The sequence below is a fragment of the Pipistrellus kuhlii genome, unplaced genomic scaffold (genome assembly GCF_014108245.1).
Source record: "Pipistrellus kuhlii isolate mPipKuh1 unplaced genomic scaffold, mPipKuh1.p scaffold_m20_p_20, whole genome shotgun sequence".
NCBI lineage: Eukaryota > Metazoa > Chordata > Mammalia > Chiroptera > Vespertilionidae > Pipistrellus > Pipistrellus kuhlii.
Window position 1 is genome coordinate 19,247,797 of NW_023425516.1, and position 20,531 is coordinate 19,268,327.

The following is a 20,531-nucleotide window of genomic DNA, read 5'->3' on the forward strand; positions in this document are numbered from 1 at the left end:
TGTGGGGGAAATACATTTTTTAAATTTGGTTTGGAGGAAAAATTTTGACTTAAATTTAATACTAATTTGGCACATAAGCACTGAGAGTGTATTTGGTTAACGGTTTAAAAGCAAACCAGCAAAGAAAAAACCCTAGCAAACCTTTCACGAACGTTAAAGGGGCACTGCTCCATTTTAGCGGTGCGGGTCATTTTGAGTTTAATGGAGCCCCATCAAATGGTGGTATAGTAGATAGTTATGTGTGTTTGTAAGGTTTTGTAGCTTGCAAGACACGCACTGATAATGTTTTATATGATCTTTCCTGGTTGGCAGGACCCATGGATGAAGGACCGGATCTTGATTTAGGTGATTTTAATTTTTACCTTTCACACTGCTTTATGCACACATAGCACAGGGTGTGGTAGTTTAGCAGCCTCATAGATGAATGTGAATCATTGGTGTCGAGGGCAGTTTGGGGCTTCTTTGATCAAAAGCATCTACTCGCCCTAGCCATTTTGGCTCAGTGGAAAGAGGCTGAAGGCTGGGTTCAATTCCGGTCAAGGGCACCTACTTTGGTCGCAGGCATGATCCCCAGCCTTGTCAGAATGTGTGCCTGATGCAGCCACTCTGTGTCTCTCCCCCCCTCTCTCAGATCAATGGAAAATATTCTTGGGCGAGGATTAAAAAAAAGGGGGGGGGGCACCTACTCATAGTGGCCTTAAACAGAATAAACCGGAAGTCTCATGGCTTTCTTATTAATCTGATGGGCAGTTCTAGCTTGTGATGAGGGCTAGTGGGCATAGGGACAGCTGGTCACTCGGCCCCTGTGCATACATGACAGTGACTCCCTCCTGCCTTCTTTTGGAAGGCCCACCTGTCGATCCGGATGAAGACTCTGACAATAGTGCCATTTATGTGCAAGGCTTAAATGACAATGTGACTCTGGACGACCTGGCAGACTTCTTCAAGCAGTGCGGCGTGGTTAAGGTGAGTTGGCATAACCGTGCCATCCGGCAGGTCCGCCACCGCGCATTTTAAGAGACTGAGTTGCTGTGAAGAGTAGTTTCTGAAGTTGACTGATTTTTCTTTCTGGATGTGTTGTGAGTTGCTCCTTAGCATACCATAAAATCGGGTTTTTAATTGAATCTTTACTTTTTCAAAAAAAAATAGTTTTAAGCCAGCACCGGTTTGGCTCAATGGATAGAGCGTCGGCTTGGGGACTGAGGGGCCCCGGGTTCGATTCCGGTCAGGGGCATGTACCTTGGTTGCGGGCATGTCCCCAGTGGGGGGTGTGCAAGAGGCAGCTGATCTGTGACTCTCTCATCGATGTTTCTAGCTCTCTATCTCTCTCCCTTCCTCTCTAAACAAATCAATAAAATATATTTTTTTTTAAATAGTTTTAATTTTGAGAGGAAGAGAAACATTGGTTTGAGAGCTTAACATTGATCGCTGCCTCCTGCACACCCCACATTGGTGATCGAACCGGCAATCCCTTGGTGCACAGGACGACATCCAACCAACTGAGCCACCGGCCAGGACAAAAACCTTTTTAAAAAATAACTGCTGAGCATAGCTTAAGCATATTTGATAATTTGGCCATAAGGCGGTACTATTGTGGCAGTGTACAAGGTCACCCAGAAAAAAGCCATTGGAGTTCGCACAGCAAGGAACGTGGTCAGAAAGGAATGGTAAACAATGAGTCACAGAGGAAAACCGTACAGCAAGACGGGTGGGAGTTAAAGGAACGGGGCCATCCATAAAGCTTGGCGCGGAGAAGGCATTTCACAATGATGGAGGCAGCTTTCCCGGCCAACTCGGGGCTGTGTGACTGAAGTTTTGATCCGCGCTGGGGGGGGGGGGAGGGGGGGGAGATATGGGAAGACTAACAAATTGATTGTGAGACAGGAAGGCGGGTCCCTAGAACAGAAGCTCAGGTTTGGGAATCTTGAGTTTCATTTATTAAGGACATTCTCTTAAAAGCGGGTGGGTTGGTTCTAGGGTTTGACTGTGTGAGCCATGCTGCAGTGCGCATCCTCGTTCAGCTTCTCTCACGTGTGTACAGTCATTCTTGTTACGGTGTCTGAAGGTCACCGCAAACACAGTGAGTGAAGGCATGTCTCACGTAGGTGACAACCCTGAAACTATCACCCGGTAGCTCGCTGTTTTACGGAGAAAGGAGTTCCGTCCTGGTGACTGCCTCGGTTGTATTAAGATTTTCCCAGCTGCTCTGCCCGCCCCGCCCTCCAGTATCTCCTTGGGTCACCTGTAGAGAGAATGGGAAGGAGAGGGCGGAGTGTTGTCTTGTGTGACCTCAGCTGAGTCACATGTGTGTCAGGCAACGTAAAATTTCTGCCACTCAGCGTGTCTGCACATAACCACAAAAGTGCCACTGGTGTTGGAGTTTGTAGCTTTTTATTTTTGAGAGCAGGCAAATTTGTATATTTAATCCATGAAGGATGAGGACCAGCCATACCCAGGCATAAAATTGCTTAAAGTATGTACATGGTTAGCTTGACAAGATGGTGTGGCCGACAGCATCACTGATTCATTCTCCATCCTCACCGCTACTGGGGAGCATGTCTTCCAACCGGCTAGTTTTTCAATTTGCTTTTTCCCTGTCCGCCATCTGTTATGAAATATGTTTGTGTCTTATTCTCGTTTTTCATTGGGTTGTCTATTTATATTATAGTTCTTTATATTGTATATATGATTTCAGAGAGGAGAGTGAGAGAAACATCACTGATGAGAGAGGATCATGACCGGGAATTGAACTGAGACATCCTGGTTCATAGGTTGACACTCAACCACTGGGCCACGCCAGCCAGGCGCACCTCTTTTAAAGCCCTGGATTCAGGCATTCAAGCATCTCTAGGTGTATAAACAAATGCGTAGATTGGACTCAGATCGTGTTCACGTTTAATGCCACACGCGCACACACGCACACGAAGCCGATTGGCCGGTTGCATCTGGCGCTCAGCTGAGAGACTAGTGGTCCGTCCCAGCTCCGAGGGAGCGCTGGCTGTGCTGCACTTAGTAAGATCCCACAGCCCTGTCTGCCGGGGCGCAGTGTTTGAAGGTTACTTACCTCTGCCAGTCGTTTGTTACGTGACGGACTCCATGCTGGACCACCTCTCGCCCGGACACCAGGACGAGGCCCGTGCTGCTCACGGACACACGGGGGTTTTGAGCCTATTTTAGTTCTTAAGATAAAACATCTAAGGGGAGCATCATTTTATATATTTGGCGTAGTAATATAGGAAACAAGTCGCCCATAACTCCCCCTTCGATAAAGTAACATCTGACTGAACAGGCGCCTGGGAAAGAGGCTGCCTTTGGGGGGTTGCTCTGCATGTCTGTGGACTTGGTCAATCTCCTGTGCTGTTTGGTCCTAGATGAACAAGAGAACTGGACAGCCCATGATCCACATCTACTTGGACAAGGAAACGGGAAAGCCCAAAGGCGACGCCACAGTGTCCTATGAGGACCCGCCGACTGCCAAGGCGGCCGTGGACTGGTTTGACGGTAGGACCCTTGGCGTCAGTGAGGTGTGCTCGCTGCACCGGCGGCAGATGCTGCCTGTGTCTGCTTTAACAGATTCATTCTGACTGTTAGGACGTGGTTCTCTCAGCACAGATAGCAGAAGGTACAGACCCTGTTAGCACTGTACTTTTTAATTTAATATTGGTAGCTATGGCCTTGAAATTGATGATGAGATTTTCAGGGAAAATCCACTCCAAGTGTCAGAGGCCCTGGCTCTCCTCTCTCAGCACTTCCTGTTCTTCCCATCCTGGCTTCTCACCCTGCACCGGGCAAGGGTGCCACCCCACCCCGACCCAGCTGGCCTTTCCTCGAGGTCTGAGGATGTCTACAGGCTTTTTCTGGTCCCTCCATGAGGCGCTGAGATTGTGGCGGGGCCACTGTGCAGCGGGTGGGGGAGGAGGAGAGGGTGGTCTCCCTCGCCTGGGCTTCCAGGGGGAGAGCTGGCGGCGGGAGGACTGATGTTCTCCATCTCGTTCCAGGGAAGGATTTCCAGGGCAGCAAGCTGAAGGTCTCCCTGGCCCGGAAGAAGCCCCCGATGAACAGCATGCGGGGGGGCATGCCGCCCCGGGAGGGCAGGGGGATGCCGCCGCCGCTGCGGGGAGGTAGGCATCCGCACCTGCCTGACCGGTTCCTGGACTGTAAGTGCCTGCGCCCGGAGCTGGAGACACTGGGTTTCTCGGGTGGACGAGGATGAATGATGTGAGAAAGGGACGCGGTCAATGTCGGGCCGCCGGCTGCTGGCAGTGAGCGTGACGGGAGTGTCGTGGCCGGTGTGGCTCACCTGGAGCGTAGTCCTATGTCTTGGGTTCGATCCCAGGTGGGGCACAGGTGGGAGGCAGCTGATGGGTGTCTCTCCCGTCAATGCTTCTCTTAAAAGTTAAGTTTATGGGAGCAAAAGGAAGCGAGGACTGCTTTGGTTGGCCAGAGCTGGGACGCTGTGCCTGGTGTCACCCCCGGGCTGTGGCATTTACGCCGCTCTGGGCGCTTCATCTACGACACACCAGCCCTCCCGCCGCGGTGGGAGCTACCGATTCCCTGGGCCGCTGGCGTGCCCAGTGCAGCTCAGGCCCGGGGCTGTGGGAGGGCAGGCGGGGCCATGGCGACAGTGGCCACTTCCCTGTAGCAAACCTGGTGCCACCAAGGGTGATTGTTCTCTCGTGTTTCAGGTCCGGGGGGCCCAGGAGGTCCCGGCGGCCCCATGGGCCGCATGGGAGGCCGAGGAGGAGACAGAGGCGGCTTCCCGCCACGCGGGCCCCGGGGCTCCCGGGGAAACCCCTCCGGAGGCGGCAACGTGCAGCACCGCGCCGGAGACTGGCAGTGCCCCAACCCGTACGTGCTCCTCGCACACCACCACGCACAGGGCCCCGCTCCCTTCAGAGCAGGGCTGTGTGATGCCTGGCGCTGCTGGGGGCTGGGGGCTCGGGGAGGCGAGGGGGTCACTTACCAGCTGCCCCAGCACCTCCTAAAGGTCACAGCGCAGTGCCGCCAGGGCCTGCTGACAGGAGGCTGCACGAGCAGAGACACCCTCAGTTCAGTCAGTTGATGCTTCCTGTTGTGTGTTCTATGCAGGGGGTGTGGCAACCAGAATTTCGCCTGGAGAACAGAATGCAACCAGTGTAAGGCCCCGAAGCCTGAGGGCTTCCTCCCGCCGCCCTTCCCGCCCCCGGGTAGGTACAGGCTTGGGGCCCCTCAGCTTCTCGGTATTAAACCTCGTTAACTTGGGCTGGGTGGCCTCCCGCTGTCCCTGCGGGAACGGGTCAGAGGTGCAGAGAGTGCCTCTGGCCCTCCCTCCGCCATCACTGCTCAGTGGCGGCCATCCCAGGTGTCCCCGCCACGGCAGGTCTGCTCCGGGCCACAGGGCTTGTGCTTCCACCGTCCGTCCGCCCTGCCCTGACCTGTCCTTCCTCCCACCAGGCGGCGACCGCGGGAGAGGCGGGCCCGGCGGCATGCGGGGAGGCAGAGGCGGCCTCATGGACCGCGGCGGGCCCGGCGGCATGTTCCGAGGCGGCCGCGGCGGGGACAGAGGCGGCTTCCGCGGCGGCCGGGGCATGGACCGCGGCGGCTTCGGTGGCGGCAGACGGGGCGGCCCCGGGGGTCCTCCTGGGCCTCTGATGGAGCAGATGGGAGGACGGAGAGGCGGGCGTGGAGGACCCGGGAAGATGGATAAGTATGTGGTGGGGAAGCGCCGTGGGCCGGCGGCTCTGTCAGCGGCAGGAAGCTCCCGGCACCAGGTCTGGGGGGGCTCCCTCCCGCTCCCCGTTTAACTGCGCCCCCCTCTCCCCGCAGAGGCGAGCACCGCCAGGAGCGCAGAGACCGGCCCTACTAGATGAGAGACCCCGCAGGCTGCGTTGGCTACCAGATTTATTTTTTAAACCAGAAATGTTTTAAATTTATAATTCCATATTTATAATGTTGGCCACAACATTATGATTATTCCTTGTCTGTACTTTAGTATTTTTCACCATTTGTGAAGAAACATTAAAACAAGTTCAACGGTAGTGTGCCGAGTTTTCTTTCTTCCTTTTAAAGATGGTTGTTTAACTAACTGACGGGAGCCCTGTGAGCATGCCAAGAGGGCCTCGAACTGTAACGGTGTTCATGGTTGTGATTTTTTTTTAAATAAAATTCCAAATGTTTATAAACAGTCATCCTTCTCGGCCTATGTTCCGCAGTTGCTGCGTGTCTACCTGGGGGAGCCCCTGTCGTGGGAAGTGGGTGCCCCCGGACAGCGGCTCATTTAAGGGTCCTGATGTGAAAACAAACCGAGCCCGCGGGTCGACATGGTGCCGCCAGCCAGGCAGGGGGTGTCAGCCCGGGACTGTGGGGAGGACTGGGGCGGCCGTGGTGGGCAGGCCGGAGCCCTTAGTGCCCCGGGGCCCTCAGGGCAGCGGACTCTGCAGCTCCAGGAAGCTCTGCCTGGGGAAGCCCGCGGGGGATCGATCTTCCCACTCAGACATGGTGCTTCCTGTCATGGTGAGTTTTAAACTCGGTAAGCCGCCTGGTACTGAAACAGGCCGCCTGTGAGATGTGGTCCCTGGTTGCCTTGTGCGGGGTCCAATGTCCAGGTTGGTTTCCAATGGGCATGCTTGTCGCACCCTCTGTGCACTGGTTTCAGCCACAGACAGAGACTTACCAGAAGGTTCTCCACGTCTGATGAGCACCACAGCCTCACCACGGTCCAGTCAGAAAAGAAGGTCCCAGGGGGCAGGCACCGTGAGCCTGGGGAAGGAACGACCATTTGTAATGGCTTCCGCCCATGCCTGCCCGGGGAGCACCCGCTTCGCTGGCCACGGGCTCGCCCTGCGCCTTCCCCAGCCCACAGCGACCGGTCAGCACCGCCCTTTACCCGTCCCCATCCCCCTCCAGCTGCCACTTCTCCGCTCCTTTCTAAAACCCACTCCTCACCAGTGCCCTCCACTGACAGCAGCTCCCGTCACGGCCCTTCGCCTCCCCTCACTGCGCCTCCCTGCCCCCACCTCTGACATGAGCGGCCCGAGGCCAGTGCTGGCCCCCCCCTCACCCGCCGCCTGGCTGACCCCGCCCCCTGGGGGCAGCCTCCCAGCGCCGCCCCTGGGTGTGGGCTGGACCCTGCCCGCTGCTCCACCCCGTCTCGCCAACAAGCGCTGGCCATGCCTGGACCTCAGGGTCCCTGGCTCCTTGTTCTCTGGAACCCACTCTGGTCCCCTCCCAACCCATCGGGTCTTCAAACTGCACCCCCCCAAACCTCCCACAACAGCCCAGGCCCCAGGTCCCTGCTTCCCTCTCCCCCTATTGGCCAGTGACTGTCCACACCGTGTCATCACTTCTAGGGACTCCCACCCCACGTGACCGCTGCCCGCTCTGCCCTGCCCGCTGTGGTCCAGCACATAGGCCAGCACGGCTCCCCCATGAAGCCAAGGGTGCTCCTTCCAACACCTCCGCCGTGACTGCACACCGAGGCCCGGACTTAACCTGAGCACCCTGCAAGCACAAGCACCCTGCAAGCACTTAACCCGAGCACCCTGCAAGCACTGCCGGCACGGTCCATTCCTAATGAGCCTGAGGGGAGGAATGCTGATCTTTCCTCAGGTGAGGAATGGGGCCTGGCATGGAGGGGCCCACCCTCACTCCTTCCTGAACGGCGGTGCTCTGGGTGCGGCTCCACCCTCGCAGCTGAGAGGACAACAGCCCTTGGGAAGCTGCGCAGACATCCATCGCCCGGAGCCTGAGGCTGTCCCTGCCCGGAGGGGGGTCTGTCACTCGCACTAAGTCCGTGGCCCTCCCGGGAGGAGGTGCTGGGTCCGGCGGCTGAGGATGGAGGTGTTTGTGAGGCAGGCCCATTTCTCCCCGCTGAAGCAAATGTCCAGCCCGCGCGGCCTCAGGCGCCCAGTCTGGCTGTGTCTCAAAGGACCGTACAAAGCTGGTCGGTGCCCGGGGAGAAGGGAGTGGGAACAGGATGGGCAGGGGCGGGAGAAAACAGGAGAGGTGACGGAAGTCAGAGGAAAAGCCTTGCCTGGTCTCCACCTCCTGCTGCAAACTCGGCTCCTGGCCAGTCACGCTTGGAATAAAAATTTCCAACGCAGCCTCATGGTCCCACAAAGCCACGCCCGGAGGGCCCGGGCAATGGTTGTGGAGTCAGTGGGGTGACTAATCCCTGGCCCACACATGAGCAGAGGCCGCAGGAAGTGGCTCATCCACAGGAGGAACTCGGGGCCCCGGGGCTGCAGGGGCTGGGGGGCCAAGGACAGAGTGACCGGGGCTAGTGGCCAATGCCACCGGGAGCTGAGCCCCTGGACGCCCGGACACCGAGCTGACAAAGGCTCTCAGAGCTGCGGGCGATGGGTGAGCAGTGGGCAGAGTGTTGAGACAGCCAGTAAACCAGGACAAGCGGAACGGGGAGACTGAGGCAGGTAGTTAAACAGTTTACAGCCATCCAGTAAGTCCTATCTTCCCTAAACCATGGGCACTTAAGAGTAAATGGTTTGCAAGCAGATAACAGACCTGTGCTCAGAGAACTACAGGACACTGAAAAGCGAGACAGACACAAACCACTGAGAGAATACACTGTGTTCATGGGTTGGCCATTCAATGCAGCCCCTAATAAAATACCAACGGCATGTATCACAGATCTAGAAAAAAATTTCCAAAAATTTATGTGGAACCAACAGAGACCTTGAATAGCTGCAACAATTTTTAAAATATATATATTTAAATATATGTTTTATTGATTTTTTTTTTTTTTTTTTTTTTTTACAAAGGGGAAGGGAGAGGGATAGAGAGCTAGAAACATCGATGAGAGAGAAACATTGATCAGCTGCCTCCTGCATACCCCTGACTGTGGATGTGCCCGCAACCAAGGTACATGCCCTTGACCGGAATCAAACCCAGGACCCTTCGGTCCACAGGCTGACACTCTATCCACTGAGCCAAACTGGTCAGGGCTTAAAATGTATTTTTATTGATTTCAGAGAGGAAGGGAGAGGGAGAGAGATAGCAACATCAATGATGAGCAAGAATCATTGATTTGGCGGCCTCCTGCCCGCCCCCACACTGGGGATTGAGCCCGAAACCCAGGCCTGTGCCCTTAACCAAAATCGAACCCGGGACCTTTCAGTCTGCAGGCTGATGCTCTATCCACTGAGCCACGCTGGATAGAGCAAGTGCAGCAATTTTCAGAAAGAAGAACAAAGTTGGCGGAATCACAATACCAGATATCAAGTTATCCTATAAACCCACTATAATCAAAACAGCCTGGTACTGGCATAAGAACAGACATATAGATCGATGAAACAGAACAGAGATCCCAGAAATCGACCCAAGCCATTATGCTCAATTAATATTTGACAAAGGAGGCAAGAATATACAATGGAGTCAAGGCAGTCTCTTCAATAAGTGGTTTTGGAAAAATTGGGCAGATACATGCAAAAAAATGGAACTAGACCACAAAAATAAACTCAAGGTGGATAAAAAGACTTAAATATTAAGTCATGAAACCATAAAAATCTTAGAAAAAATCTCAGACATCTCTCATAGCAATATGTTTACAGATCCATCTCCTAGGGAAGTGATTGGCAAACTCGTCAGTCAACAGAGCCCAATGTCAACAGGACCATGATTGACATTTCTTTTGAGAGCCAGATTTTTTAAACTTAACCTTCTAACGCCACTTCTTCAACATAGACTTGCCCAGGCCGTGGTATTTTGTGGAAGAGCCACACTCAAGGGGCCAAAGAGCCACATGTGGTTCAAGAGCCACAGTTTGCCAACCACTGTCCTAGGCAGGGCAAAGGAAACTAAGGAGAAAATAAACAAATGGGACGACACGCAAATAAAAAGCTTCTGCACAGCAAGAGAGACCATCAACAAAACGAAAAGAGAACCCACCTTATGGGAGAACATATTTGGCAATGACACTTCTGATAAAGGGTTAATACCCAAAATTTGTAAGGAACTCATACAACCTATCGGAAGGAAGACAAACAATCCAATCAAAAATTGGGCAAAGGATCTAAACAGACATTTCTCCAAAGCGGACATCCAGATGGCCACGAAACATACAAAAACATGCTCAAAGTCACCGCTCATCAGAGAGATGCAAAAACCCACCTCACACCTGTCAGAATGGCCACCATCAACAAATCAACCAACGACAAGTGCAGGCGAGGGTGGGAGAGAAGGGAGCCTCCTGCTCTGCCGGCGGGAACGCAGACCGGAGGAGAACAGCATGGAACGTCCTCAAAAGGTTCAACGGGGAACTGCCATTTGACCCCGGGACCCCACTGCTAGGACTATATCCTAAGAACCCCGAAACACCAATCAGAAAGGACTTAGGCACCCCTATGTCCACAGTGACATAATGTGCAACAGCGAAGACCTGGAAACAGCCCGGGTGCCCATCAGCAGAGGAATAGATTTTAAAAAGGCTGTGGAATACTACGCAGCCGTCTACACCATGGAATACTACGCAGCCGTCAAAAAGGACCTCTTACCTTAGAGGCAGCAGGGAGGGACCTGGGGAGCATTATGCTAAGCGAAATAAGCCAGTCAGAGAAAGACAAGTATCACAGGATCTCACTCCTATGTGGAATCTAATGAACAAAATAAACTGATGAGCAAAAGAGATCCAGAGGCATGGAAGCATGGAGCAGACTGCGGGCCTCAGAGGAGAGACTGGTGGGAAGTGATCAACACACATGCATGTGTGTGTAACCCATGGACACGGACAATAGGGGGTGCAGGCCTGGAGTGGGGGCGGGCTAAAAGGGGGGGGACACACATATGTAATACTTTCAACAATAAAGATTTAAAAAAATTTTTTTTTTAAATAGTAAAAGGTTTGCACTTCTCACCATCCAGAGGGTCAATAGCTTACATCACTCAGGAGACAGCAGATCCAATTTGTGCCATTTGCCAGCCACACACCGAGGACGGCTGACGTTAAAAGAACAAACAGATCTCATTCTGGCACATCAGCATAAAGCGGATGAATATTCTATTGATCTTCCCGCTCAGACCTCCCTGACCATCAGCCTTTCAAAGGGCTCAGGACAAAGGGCCCAGTGCCCCTCCCCGCCCGGAGCCTGCCCAGCTCCCACCTCTTTCCTCCCAGCATCTCCCCAATCCGGGGGCCCCACAGGCTGGCAGCCAGGGAGCACTGGGCAGCAGCAGTTCACACCAGACCGCCCCCCCCATCCTGTCCCAGGCCCCCTTTCCCCTGACTCCTTAGGGAGCAAAGCAGCCCCGCCCGGGCTCATTCCCCCGCTTCACACAGTGCCTCCCCCCCCCCCCCCCCCCCCCCCGCCGGCCCGCTCCTTTCTCCGTCCCAGGCCCTTGCTTGTTTGCGGGCCCAGCTTTAATAACCGCCCCCTACTGGACTCGTGCGGTGAGATCTTTTCTGCATGGAGTAAGGACCCCACCCGGCCGGCCGGGCAGACCCCCTTCCCGGAGCAGCTGGAGGGGCAGGAGGGCAGAAGGGCAGGAGGGCAGGAGGGCAGAGGGGCAGGAGGCAGGTGCTCCGGGGCTTTCTCTGGAAGCGGGCCCTTTGTCCACAGACGGGGCGCAGAGTGGCCATGGTGACCCACATTTGGGCAGAGCACCCCCAAGTCCCCTGTCGCCCCCCGGCTGTGCTCACAGCTCAGACCAGCTGCCGGGCACCGCGAGGACCTGGGCACTGCATGGCCGTCACCTGACCTCCAGCTGCAACCAGGCTGCCGGCAGGCTGCTCCCTGGCCCCAGCGGCGGGGACAAACGTTTTGGCCACATGCCCCCTGGCCCAGCGCCTGCACCCCGAGGGCCGTGAGGCCTGTGGGCCCCAGACCACCCGAGCCCGCCCCTCCCGCCCCTCCCGCCTTCCCGGAGGATCGGACGCGGCTGCCACACACAGACGGGGTCAAAGTCAAGAACCACCGTGGCCGGGGCCCCAGGTCTGGCCACACCCGCTGGAGTCGGACGCTGAGGTCCACGGTGTGGATGGGCCTCCGCGGTCCAGGCCGCTGCCCCCTCCGGGAGCCGGGCAGGGAGCCTGCGCCCCCGGGTGCCCCAGGCTGAGGGGGTCCCCTGACCTCTCCTCCGTCCAGCCCTGCAGGAGTCACACTGCCCAGCAGCTGACCACACCCCCTGGCCCCTCCGGGCCTCAGTTTCCTTAAAGTGTAAAACGAGGACACGGGCGAACAGGAGCGCTCCCAGGGTTAAATTCCTCAGTATCCACACCCCGTCTTCCCCGGTTCCCACGCCTCTGCCCCACCTGCCAGCAGCCCCACACCCGGCGGTGCTCCCAACTCTGTCCTCACGTCCCACTCCACTCCTCCTGCCAGCTCTGCCCTCAAAACACAGCCAGGAGCCAGCCCAGCACAGCTGCCACCGGGAACCTGTTCAGACCAGTCAGGTCACACCCTCCTCTGCTCTGAACCCCTCAAAAGAGGCACAGCCCACAGCCTGCTTCGTCTGCCTCCGCTGTCTCCATCTTCATCCCTCCCTCCGCCCCCCTCGCCCCCAGTGCCCTCTGGACTCCTGCTCCCCGTCACCCGGCCCCCCTCCTCTCCTCCCCAGCAGCTGCCTCCCGTTTCGTTGCCTGCTTTTCGCTCCGGTGCTGAGAGACTCCGCACACAGCAGGTGACACCTGGGCGCGGCCATTCCTACTGGCAGCTGTGGGCCCGGCTCCCTCCGCGGTGGGGAGGGCACTGGAGCGAAGGGCAGGCCTGCGTGGGGCTGAGCACAGTCCACTTTTTGCAAGGCCATGAGGACCTGGCGAGATGATGCACATGAGCGGCCTGGCACCGGGAAGTCTGGCACACAGTAGGCACTCAAAAAAAAAAAAAAAGCCCTGATCCTGGAATGAGGGCAATCCCTGATTACAGTCATGTTCAGACCGCCAGCTCCAGCTGCTCCTGGGCTGAGCTCCAGTTTGGGCATAAAAGTGTTGCTCATGGAGGTGGCTTCAGGTCAAGGGCACAGAGTGGTCTGGCACATAGTAGGAGCTTTCCTAAAGCTCCAAGTCTGGGCTGTTGTTGACAGTGCTCCCCTCACCCCTCTCCCAGGCCTCACTGGCCTAGCCTGGCCAGCAGGGCTGCTCCTCGGCCGGCCTGGTTCCCGCCCAGCCGGCCGCAGGGCGGGCAGGACTTCCCAAGGACCCAGCCAGGCCCCGCTCTGCAGTATGAAGAGAGACCAGGATGGGTGTGTGTGTGTGTGTGTGTGTGTGTGTGTAACTCTCCCCAGCTCGACTGGCTCCCCCGGAGCCAGGCCTGGGACCCGGGCAGGACTCACAGGGTCAGATCCGCTGGGATCAGCCCCCCACCCTCCGCGCCTCAGTGTTCCAATCCATGAAATGGGTCCCCTAACCTCGGGGTGAAAGACGACCGTTCGCCGTGGAGCAGGACGCGGGGCGGGCACTGCGGGGCCGCCCCCCACCCCCCGCGGCGGCTGGCACCCCTGGGTGGGGGCTCCTTGTCTGGCCCCGAGGGCCCATTCCAGCCGGAGGTGACTCGGCAGCGCCGGCTCTATCGCTTCCGGAGTCCGTCTCAGCCTCAGGCCCGCGGCCTTCTCCAGGGAGAACACTAAGGGGGCGGGGAACCGAACCCCGAACCCCGAACCCCTCCCGGGGGACCCGGAGGGCGGGAGGGGCTGCGGGGACCGGCCTGGGGGAGGGCGGACCTCCGGTGGCAGGACGGCCTCCTAGGGCCCTGGTGCCGCCTCGCCGGGGCGGAGGGCCGGGCCGCCCGAGTCAGGAGACTCCGGCTCCTCCCCGCGCCCCGCCGCCCGCAGGCCGGGAGCTGCGGCCCCTTTAAGAGCGCGCCCGCCCGCCCCCTCCGGCCGGATCCCAATCCCGGGGGCGGGGCCAGGCTCCCGGGCAGCGGCGGACGGACCGGCCCGGAGACCGGAGACCGGGGACCGGAGAGCGGAGACCGGAGAACGGAGACCGGAGAGCGGATCGGAGACCGGATCCCAGGGCCCGGGCGGCGCCTCTCCGCCGTGGCCCGGCTCCGGCCCCCGCCCGCCGGGGCGATGCTCCCCGAGGCCGCGGGATGAGCCAGGTGAGCGAGGGGACGCGGGCTGTGTGACCTTGGGCAGCCCCGCGCCCTCTCTGGGCCGGAGTCTGGGAAAGGAGGGCCGGCGGCTGGAGGCCAGAGTCCGGCGGAGGCAGGGAGGCAGGGAGGGAGGCACCGGGCGCTGGGGAGGCTCCGGAGGCGGGGCCTGGCCCCGGCGGCTGCCCGTCTCCGCTTGGGATCGGCCCTCGGCCCGGGCCTGGGCTCCAGCCCCGTCTCCACCGCCCCGCGCCCTGGTGCGCAGCCCTGAGGGCGCTCTGGCCCTCTCTGCGCCTCAGTTTCCTTGTCTGTGAAATGGAGACCATGATCCCACCCCAGCCCTGGCCACGCAGTGAGTGACAGGGACTGCCGGTCCGTCTGTGTCCTTGGGGAGGGGGCTGAGGGCGGCCCGCGCCTTCCGGGGGAGGAGATGTCCTCTGGGCAGCCCCCTGCCCCCCAGCAGCGGGCGAACCCCTGCCCGCCAGCCAGGGCCTGGCCCCTCTCCTGTCCGCTGTGCGTCTGGCTGTGCGGTCCTCTCTCTCCCTCTCCCCCTGTCACTGGGCGGCCCGGATGGTGCTCCCTGCCTGGGAGGGAGGACTCAGCCAGGCCCCCCCCGCCTCCCCCCCCTGTCTGCTCCCCACCCCCCAAGAGCCAAACAAGACTCAGCCAGGCCCCCCGGTCTCCCCACCCCCCAAGAGCCAAACAGGACTCAGCCAGGCCCCCCCTCCACTCCCCGCCCCCCAAAAGCCAAACAGGACTCAGCCAGGCCCCCCGGTCTGCTCCCCGCCCCCCAAGAGCCAAATAGGACTCAGCCAGGCACCCCCTCCACTCCCCGCCCCCCAAAAGCCAAACAGGACTCAGCCAGGCCCCCCGGTCTGCTCCCCACCCCCCAAAAGCCAAACAGGACTCAGCCAGGCCCCCCGGTCTGCTCCCCGCCCCCCAAAAGCCAAACAGGACTCAGCCAGGCCCCCCGGTCTGCTCCCCGCCCCCCAAAAGTCAAACAGGACTCAGCCAGGCCCCCCAGTCTGCTCCCCGCCCCCCAAGAGCCAAACAGGACTCAGCCAGGCCCCCCCCTCCACTCCCCGCCCCCCAAGAGCCAAACAGGACTCAGCCAGGCCCCCCAGTCCGCTCCCCGCCCCCCAAGAGCCAAACAGGACTCAGCCAGGCCCCCCCCCCCCGGTCTGCTCCCCGCCCCCCAAAAGTCAAACAGGACTCAGCCAGGCCCCCCAGTCTGCTCCCCGCCCCCCAAGAGCCAAACAGGACTCAGCCAGGCCCCCCCCTCCACTCCCCGCCCCCCAAGAGCCAAACAGGACTCAGCCAGGCCCCCCAGTCCGCTCCCCGCCCCCCAAGAGCCAAACAGCAAGCACTCATGGACACGAAAATCACTTGTAAAAATGACCCCGTTAGGTCTGGGGAGGACGGTGCTGTGACTGTGCCCATTTCAGCGATGGGGACACTGAGGGCCAGAGCCATGTCTCCCAGCCAGGCTGCACCCGCAGGCGCGCGGCCTGACGTGGCAGGTGGATGGGTCCAGGCGCTGGGTCTGTGGAGTCCTCCCTGCCGCATCCTCACCGCCGTCCGCTCTGTGCCCGCCCGCAGTGACCCCGCGGCCCGGGCATGGCGGACCCGGTGGCGAGCATCGCGGGCTCGGCGGCCAAGAGCGTGCGGCCGTTCCGCTCGAGCGAGGCCTACGTGGAGGCCATGAAGGAGGACCTGGCCGAGTGGCTCAACGCGCTGTACGGCCTGGGCCTGCCCGGCGGGGGCGACGGCTTCCTGGCGGGGCTGGCCACGGGCACCGCGCTGTGCCAGCACGCCAACGCCGTGGCCGCGGCCGCCCGCGCCCGGGCCGCCGCCCGGCCCGCCCGCGGCGTGGCCTTCCAGGCCCAGGGCGTGGCGCCCGGCTCCTTCGTGGCCCGGGACAACGTGGCCACCTTCATCGGCTGGTGCCGCGCGGAGCTGGCGGTGCCCGAGGTGCTCATGTTCGAGACGGAGGACCTGGTGCTGCGCAAGAACGAGAAGAGCGTGGTGCTGTGCCTGCTGGAGGTGGCGCGGCGCGGCGCCCGCCTCGGCCTGCTCGCCCCCCGCCTCGTGCAGTTTGAGCAGGAGATCGAGCAGGAGCTGCGGGCCGCGCCCGCCGCGCCCCACGCCCCCCAGGCCGCGGGGGAGGGCGCCCCCGAAACCGCCGCCGCCGCCTCCGCCGCCGCCTCCGCGCCAGGGGCTCCCGCCCGGGGGCCCCGCATGACGCCCACGGACCTGCGCAACCTGGACGAGCTGGTGAGTCCCGCCCTGCGCCCCCTCACCCTGCGCTGCGCCAGGACCAGGCAGCCTGTCCCCGGGGAAGGTGCACATATTGAGCACCGAGTGTTTACGGACCGCTGCGGGACAGCCTGTCCCCGGGGAAGGTGCACATATTGAGCACCGAGTGTATACCTCGCACCAAGATGAGCGCACCTACAGAGGGGGAGGTCGGAAAGGCCTCTGAGCTGAGCTGGGATAAGATCTGAGCCCCATGCCGAAACCGGTTCGGCTCAGTGGACAGAGCGGTCAGTCTGCAGACAGACTGAGGGGTCCCAGGTTGGATTCCGGTCAAGGGCATGTGCCTTGGTTGCGGGCACATCTCCGGTGGGGGAAGGGGAGTGTCGATGTTTCTCTCTCATGGATGTTTCTAGCTCTCTATCCCTCTCCCTTCCTCTCTGAAAAATCAATATATTTAAAAATAATAATAATCTGAGCCCCAGGTACCAGACAAGGGCTGGGTGTGGGACCTCCCTCCAGGGGCCACAAGGTCTGAGCCCCTCCTGTGTGCCCTCACTCAAGTGCCAGGCAGTTGCATCCAGGTGCTCCGTGTGAAGTGGGTGCCTGGGGCACGTGGCCAGCACACGGTGCGGGGCGCCCAGGAGGGACTCGGGGGTGCCCGGGGAAGCTCCCAGGGGCTCCGTGGGCCCCTCCCACGTCATTTGTGTGGGAGCCAGGCCAGGGCTGCTCCGGAGCGGCAGCGTTAGTAATGCCTGAGCAGAGCAGGGGCCAGACCGTGCCCCCGCTCCCGCTCCTCCCAGGGCCTGGGTGTCCCTGACGCCCCCGCAGCCAGGCCCAGAGTTTCCTTCTTATCGGGGGCCGGGGCTGGGATGTGCCTGCTCTGGAGGGCAGCAGCCGGATGGCGTGGGCCGAGGCTGCCACCACACCCCTGCCCTGGGCCAGGGTCACCGTCCCCCGAGGCCCCACCTGCTGGTTTCCTCCGTTCTGCTGTGGGCAGGCAGCGGGCGGGGCCGCCCACACGGCCGGCCTGGCAGCCGGGGCCTGGAGGGACGTGTGCGAAGCTGCCCGCTCTGCGTGCGTGCGGGCGGCCTGTGTGTGCATGTCGCTGTGTCTGTGGCATCCCTGCCTCGGCGCCAAGCCCTGAACCTGCCTCCTCCCAGGCGCTGGCCTCCCTCTGGGCCTCAGTCTTCCTGTCTGTGCCTGTGGCATGGGCGCAGGGGGAGTGGGGCTGGCTCCAGGGCTCCCCCCAGGCTCCAGGGCTCCCCCCAGGCTCCGGGGCTTTAGGGATGTGCCTCGCTGGGGTCCCCAGTCCCGGCCTGGCCACAGCCCCTCCTTCCCGTTATCCTCTGACGCCTGACAGCTCGGGGGCAGGAGGGCGGGTGAAAGGTCAAGTGCAGAGGCTACACTTCCCCGGAAGGGCTTCCTTCCTCCTGGCCCCGGAGTGGCTGACGTCAGGCTCCGGAGGAGGACGTCACCCTCACCCCAGCCCCTCCTCTGGCCTCAGGTGAGGGAGATCCTGGGCCACTGCACCTGCCCGGACCAGTTCCCCATGATCAAGGTCTCGGAGGGCAAGTACCGCGTGGGAGACTCCAGCCTGCTCATCTTCGTGCGGGTAAGCGCGGGGGCCCAGGAGCAGCCGCCCGGGACGGCACCCGGGCCCCCGGACCCCCTGGCCCCGGCCCCGGGCCCCGGGCCCGCTGTGACCCCGGCAGCTCCCGCAGGTGCTGAGGAGCCACGTGATGGTGCGCGTGGGCGGCGGCTGGGACACGCTGGAGCACTACCTGGACAAGCACGACCCCTGCCGCTGCTCCTCCGCAGGCAGGTGCCCGGGCGGGCGGGCAGGGGGCTCCTCTCTGCGGCTCCCCCCTCACATGCCCCCCGCCCCCCCTCTGCCCCCCACAGCGCACCGCCCGGCCCCGCCGAGGACCCAGACCTTCTCCCCCACCCCCAGCCCCCGGCCCGGCAGCCCGGCCCCCGGGGGTGAGCGGCGCGGCTCCCGGCCCGAGGTGACCCCCCTGAGCTCACAGAGCTCCAAGGAGGGGCCCGAGGCCGCCCTCAGGTGAGAGGCCGGACAGGGCGGGAGGCCCAGGAGGTGGTGGTGGGGGCGGGAGGCCCAGGAGGTGGGGATGGGGCAGGAGCAGTGGGGGTGGGGGGCCCAGGAGGTGGGGATGGAGCGGGAGCAGTGGGGGTGGGGGGCCCAGGAGGTGGGGATGGAGCAGGAGCAGTGGGGGTGGGGGGCCCAGGAGGTGGTGGTGGGGGGAGGCCCAGGAGGTGGGGATGGGGCGGGAGCGGCCTGGAGGAGGAGGGAGCCTGTGCTCCAGTGACTCACACCCTGGGAACAGTTCCCGTGGGTGGGGGCAGGCCTCGCTTCCCGTCTCCACGGCAACCCAGCCAAACCAACAACACAGCCGGGCGGGCCCTGGGGCTGTGGCAGCCGGTTCAGCCAACCCTGCTTCCCTCCGGCCTGGCCTCAGGGTCCCCAGGCCTGGCTGCTTCCAGGGCCCCGGGGCGGGGGCGGGGGCGGGGGAGGGGAGCCCCGGCCGCCAGCGGGCAGCGGCTGCAGGGCCTCTCACTTCTCCCTGGAAGTCCCCGGGTCAGACGTGAGCCCCACCAAACCCTCTGCAGCAACACAGGTGTCTCCCCCGCCGCCCACCCCCCGGACGGCTGCTTCCTTCCTGTCCCTACCCTTCCGGCCGGCCAGTCCCCTTTCCATGACTCTTGCCCCCCTCCCCCCCCCCGCCTCTCTCTCCCTCTCTCCCCCTGCCCCAGGGCCCGGGATCAGCTGCCCCCCCACCCCCGCTCCAGACGCTACTCCGGGGACAGCGACTCCTCGGCCTCCTCGGCCCAGAGCGGCCCCCTCGGCGCCCGGAGCGAGGACTCGGGCCCCGGCGCCCGGAGGGACAGGGAGCGGCCCGGCCGGCGGCTGACCACGGGCCCCCCGGCCTCCCCGAGGCGGCCCCCCGCCCCTCGCAGCCAGTCCCGGGACCAGCTAGAGCGGGGGCGGCCCCAGGAGGCCCCGCGAGGCCGGAGGGCCGCGCTGTCCACCCCCAGCCCCGCCCGGCGGGCCCGGAGCCAGGGCCGCGAGGAGCCGGCGGTGCTGCTGGTGCGCAGGGACCGCACCGGGCAGCACTCGTGGGCGCCGCGGGGCCGGGCCGGCGGGGGCTCCGGCAGGAGCAGCCCCCGCACGCCCCGCGCCCTCAGCCCCGCAGCCCCCCGGCCGCCCCGGCCCGCCAGCCCCGGCCCCGAGCTGGGCGCCCCGCCGGCCAGCGCCTTCCGCACGCCCCTGCAGCTGGACCCGCAGCACGAGCAGCAGCTGATCCGGCGCCTGGAGGAGGAGTTCCTGGCCAACGCCCGCGCCCTCGGGGGCTCTGCCGGGGGAGCCCCCGCTGGACCAGCCCCCGACCCGGCGCCCCCCGACCCGGCGCGGGCCCCGGACGCCCCAGGCCCCGACTCAGCCTACTGCTCCTCCAGCTCCTCCTCGTCCTCCCTCAGCGTCCTGGGCGGCAAGTGTGGCCCACCGGGGGACTGCGGCCGGGTGGCCAACGGGCTGCCCGGGGGCCGGGGCCCGGCCCTGTCCAGCTCTTCGGATGAAGGCAGCCCCTGCCCCGGTGCGGGGGGGCAGCCAGAGGCACCTGCGAGTCGCCTGGCTGGCCCTGAGCCGCCAAGGACCTGGGCGCGGGGCCGGATGGACACGCAGCCGGACGGGAAACCCTCACGGATCCCCACGCCTCGGGGCCCCCGCCGCCCGTCGGAGCCCACGGCGCCCGGGGCCTGGCGTGCCCTGCACTCCGTCAGCCCCCGGCTGGAGCCGGACTCCTGGATGTAACGGACCAGCCCGGCCGGCGGCCTCCAGGCCCCCCGTCCTCCTCTCCCTTTTCCTTCGTGGCCTTAACCCCTCTGCATCAGGGAACTCCCCACCCCCCGCCCCTCTCGGGTACCAGACCTCACGGGACCAGACCCCTTCCTTCCATGGCACAACGGGACCTCTGTTGTACATTCCGATCGGGGGATGAGCATCGCTATTTAATTACTAATATTATTGAATGCCTTAGAGGAGCCCGGCGAGGGCCCTCCGGAGGTCCCGCGGCCCTGCAGAGCCTGACAGTAAAGTTCTGTTCCAGACCCGTGTGTCCGTCTGTCTGTCTGTGTCTGGTCCTTGGGGCCATCACACCCTCATCCCATGCTGGGATTCTGGCGTTAACTCAGGGGGGCACAGCCTGGCAACTCGGGTTTCTGCGCTTAAGACGACGCTGCCCA

At 62.0% G+C, this 20,531-nt stretch overlaps 2 protein-coding genes and 1 long non-coding RNA gene across 13 annotated transcripts in view; 2 read left to right on the forward strand and 1 right to left on the reverse strand.

Moving 5' to 3' along the window:
- The window catches only part of EWSR1 (EWS RNA binding protein 1), a 23,629-nt gene extending 17,612 nt beyond the window's left edge, over positions 1 to 6,017 (forward strand). For 5 of the 11 annotated variants that reach the window (XM_045585676.1, XM_045585668.1, XM_045585669.1 and 2 more), the window contains 8 exons: positions 313 to 345; positions 848 to 966; positions 3,372 to 3,501; positions 3,999 to 4,157; positions 4,686 to 4,848; positions 5,089 to 5,186; positions 5,434 to 5,686; positions 5,806 to 6,017. In XM_045585676.1, the coding sequence (XP_045441632.1) occupies positions 313 to 345; positions 848 to 966; positions 3,372 to 3,501; positions 3,999 to 4,157; positions 4,686 to 4,848; positions 5,089 to 5,186; positions 5,434 to 5,686; positions 5,806 to 5,845 (995 nt within the window). In that variant the 3' untranslated portion in view covers positions 5,846 to 6,017. The remainder of the gene's footprint in view (positions 1 to 312; positions 346 to 847; positions 967 to 3,371; positions 3,502 to 3,998; positions 4,158 to 4,685; positions 4,849 to 5,088; positions 5,187 to 5,433; positions 5,687 to 5,805) is intronic. The other 6 variants (XM_045585674.1, XM_045585675.1, XM_036449040.2 and 3 more) reach the window with 2 other exon arrangements.
- LOC123652859 lies at positions 5,802 to 13,761 on the reverse strand. The gene is made up of 2 exons (XR_006742390.1): positions 13,336 to 13,761; positions 5,802 to 6,738 (listed from the first exon to the last, which is right to left on the reverse strand). It is a non-coding gene; the product is annotated as an uncharacterized LOC123652859 (long non-coding RNA).
- A 135-nt stretch (positions 13,762 to 13,896) lies between these two features.
- On the forward strand, positions 13,897 to 20,393 carry GAS2L1 (growth arrest specific 2 like 1). The gene is made up of 6 exons (XM_036449038.2): positions 13,897 to 14,027; positions 15,618 to 16,292; positions 17,779 to 17,886; positions 17,996 to 18,092; positions 18,177 to 18,333; positions 19,044 to 20,393. The coding sequence occupies exons 2-6, from the start codon at positions 15,636 to 15,638 to the stop codon at positions 20,098 to 20,100; spliced, it is 2,076 nt and encodes a 691-aa protein (XP_036304931.1). The 5' UTR covers positions 13,897 to 14,027; positions 15,618 to 15,635; the 3' UTR covers positions 20,101 to 20,393.
- The last annotated feature ends 138 nt before the right edge of the window (positions 20,394 to 20,531 follow it).

Bases quoted from the DNA above. Each gene is read 5' to 3' on its own strand.
- GAS2L1 (XM_036449038.2), top strand. From the start codon at position 15,636: ATGGCGGACCCGGTGGCGAGCATCGCGGGCTCGGCGGCCAAGAGCGTG. The intron at 18,093-18,176 runs GCAGGTGCCCGG...TGCCCCCCACAG, and splicing joins CTGCCGCTGCTCCTCCGCAG to CGCACCGCCCGGCCCCGCCG. The intron at 18,334-19,043 runs GTGAGAGGCCGG...CCCCTGCCCCAG, and splicing joins GGGCCCGAGGCCGCCCTCAG to GGCCCGGGATCAGCTGCCCC.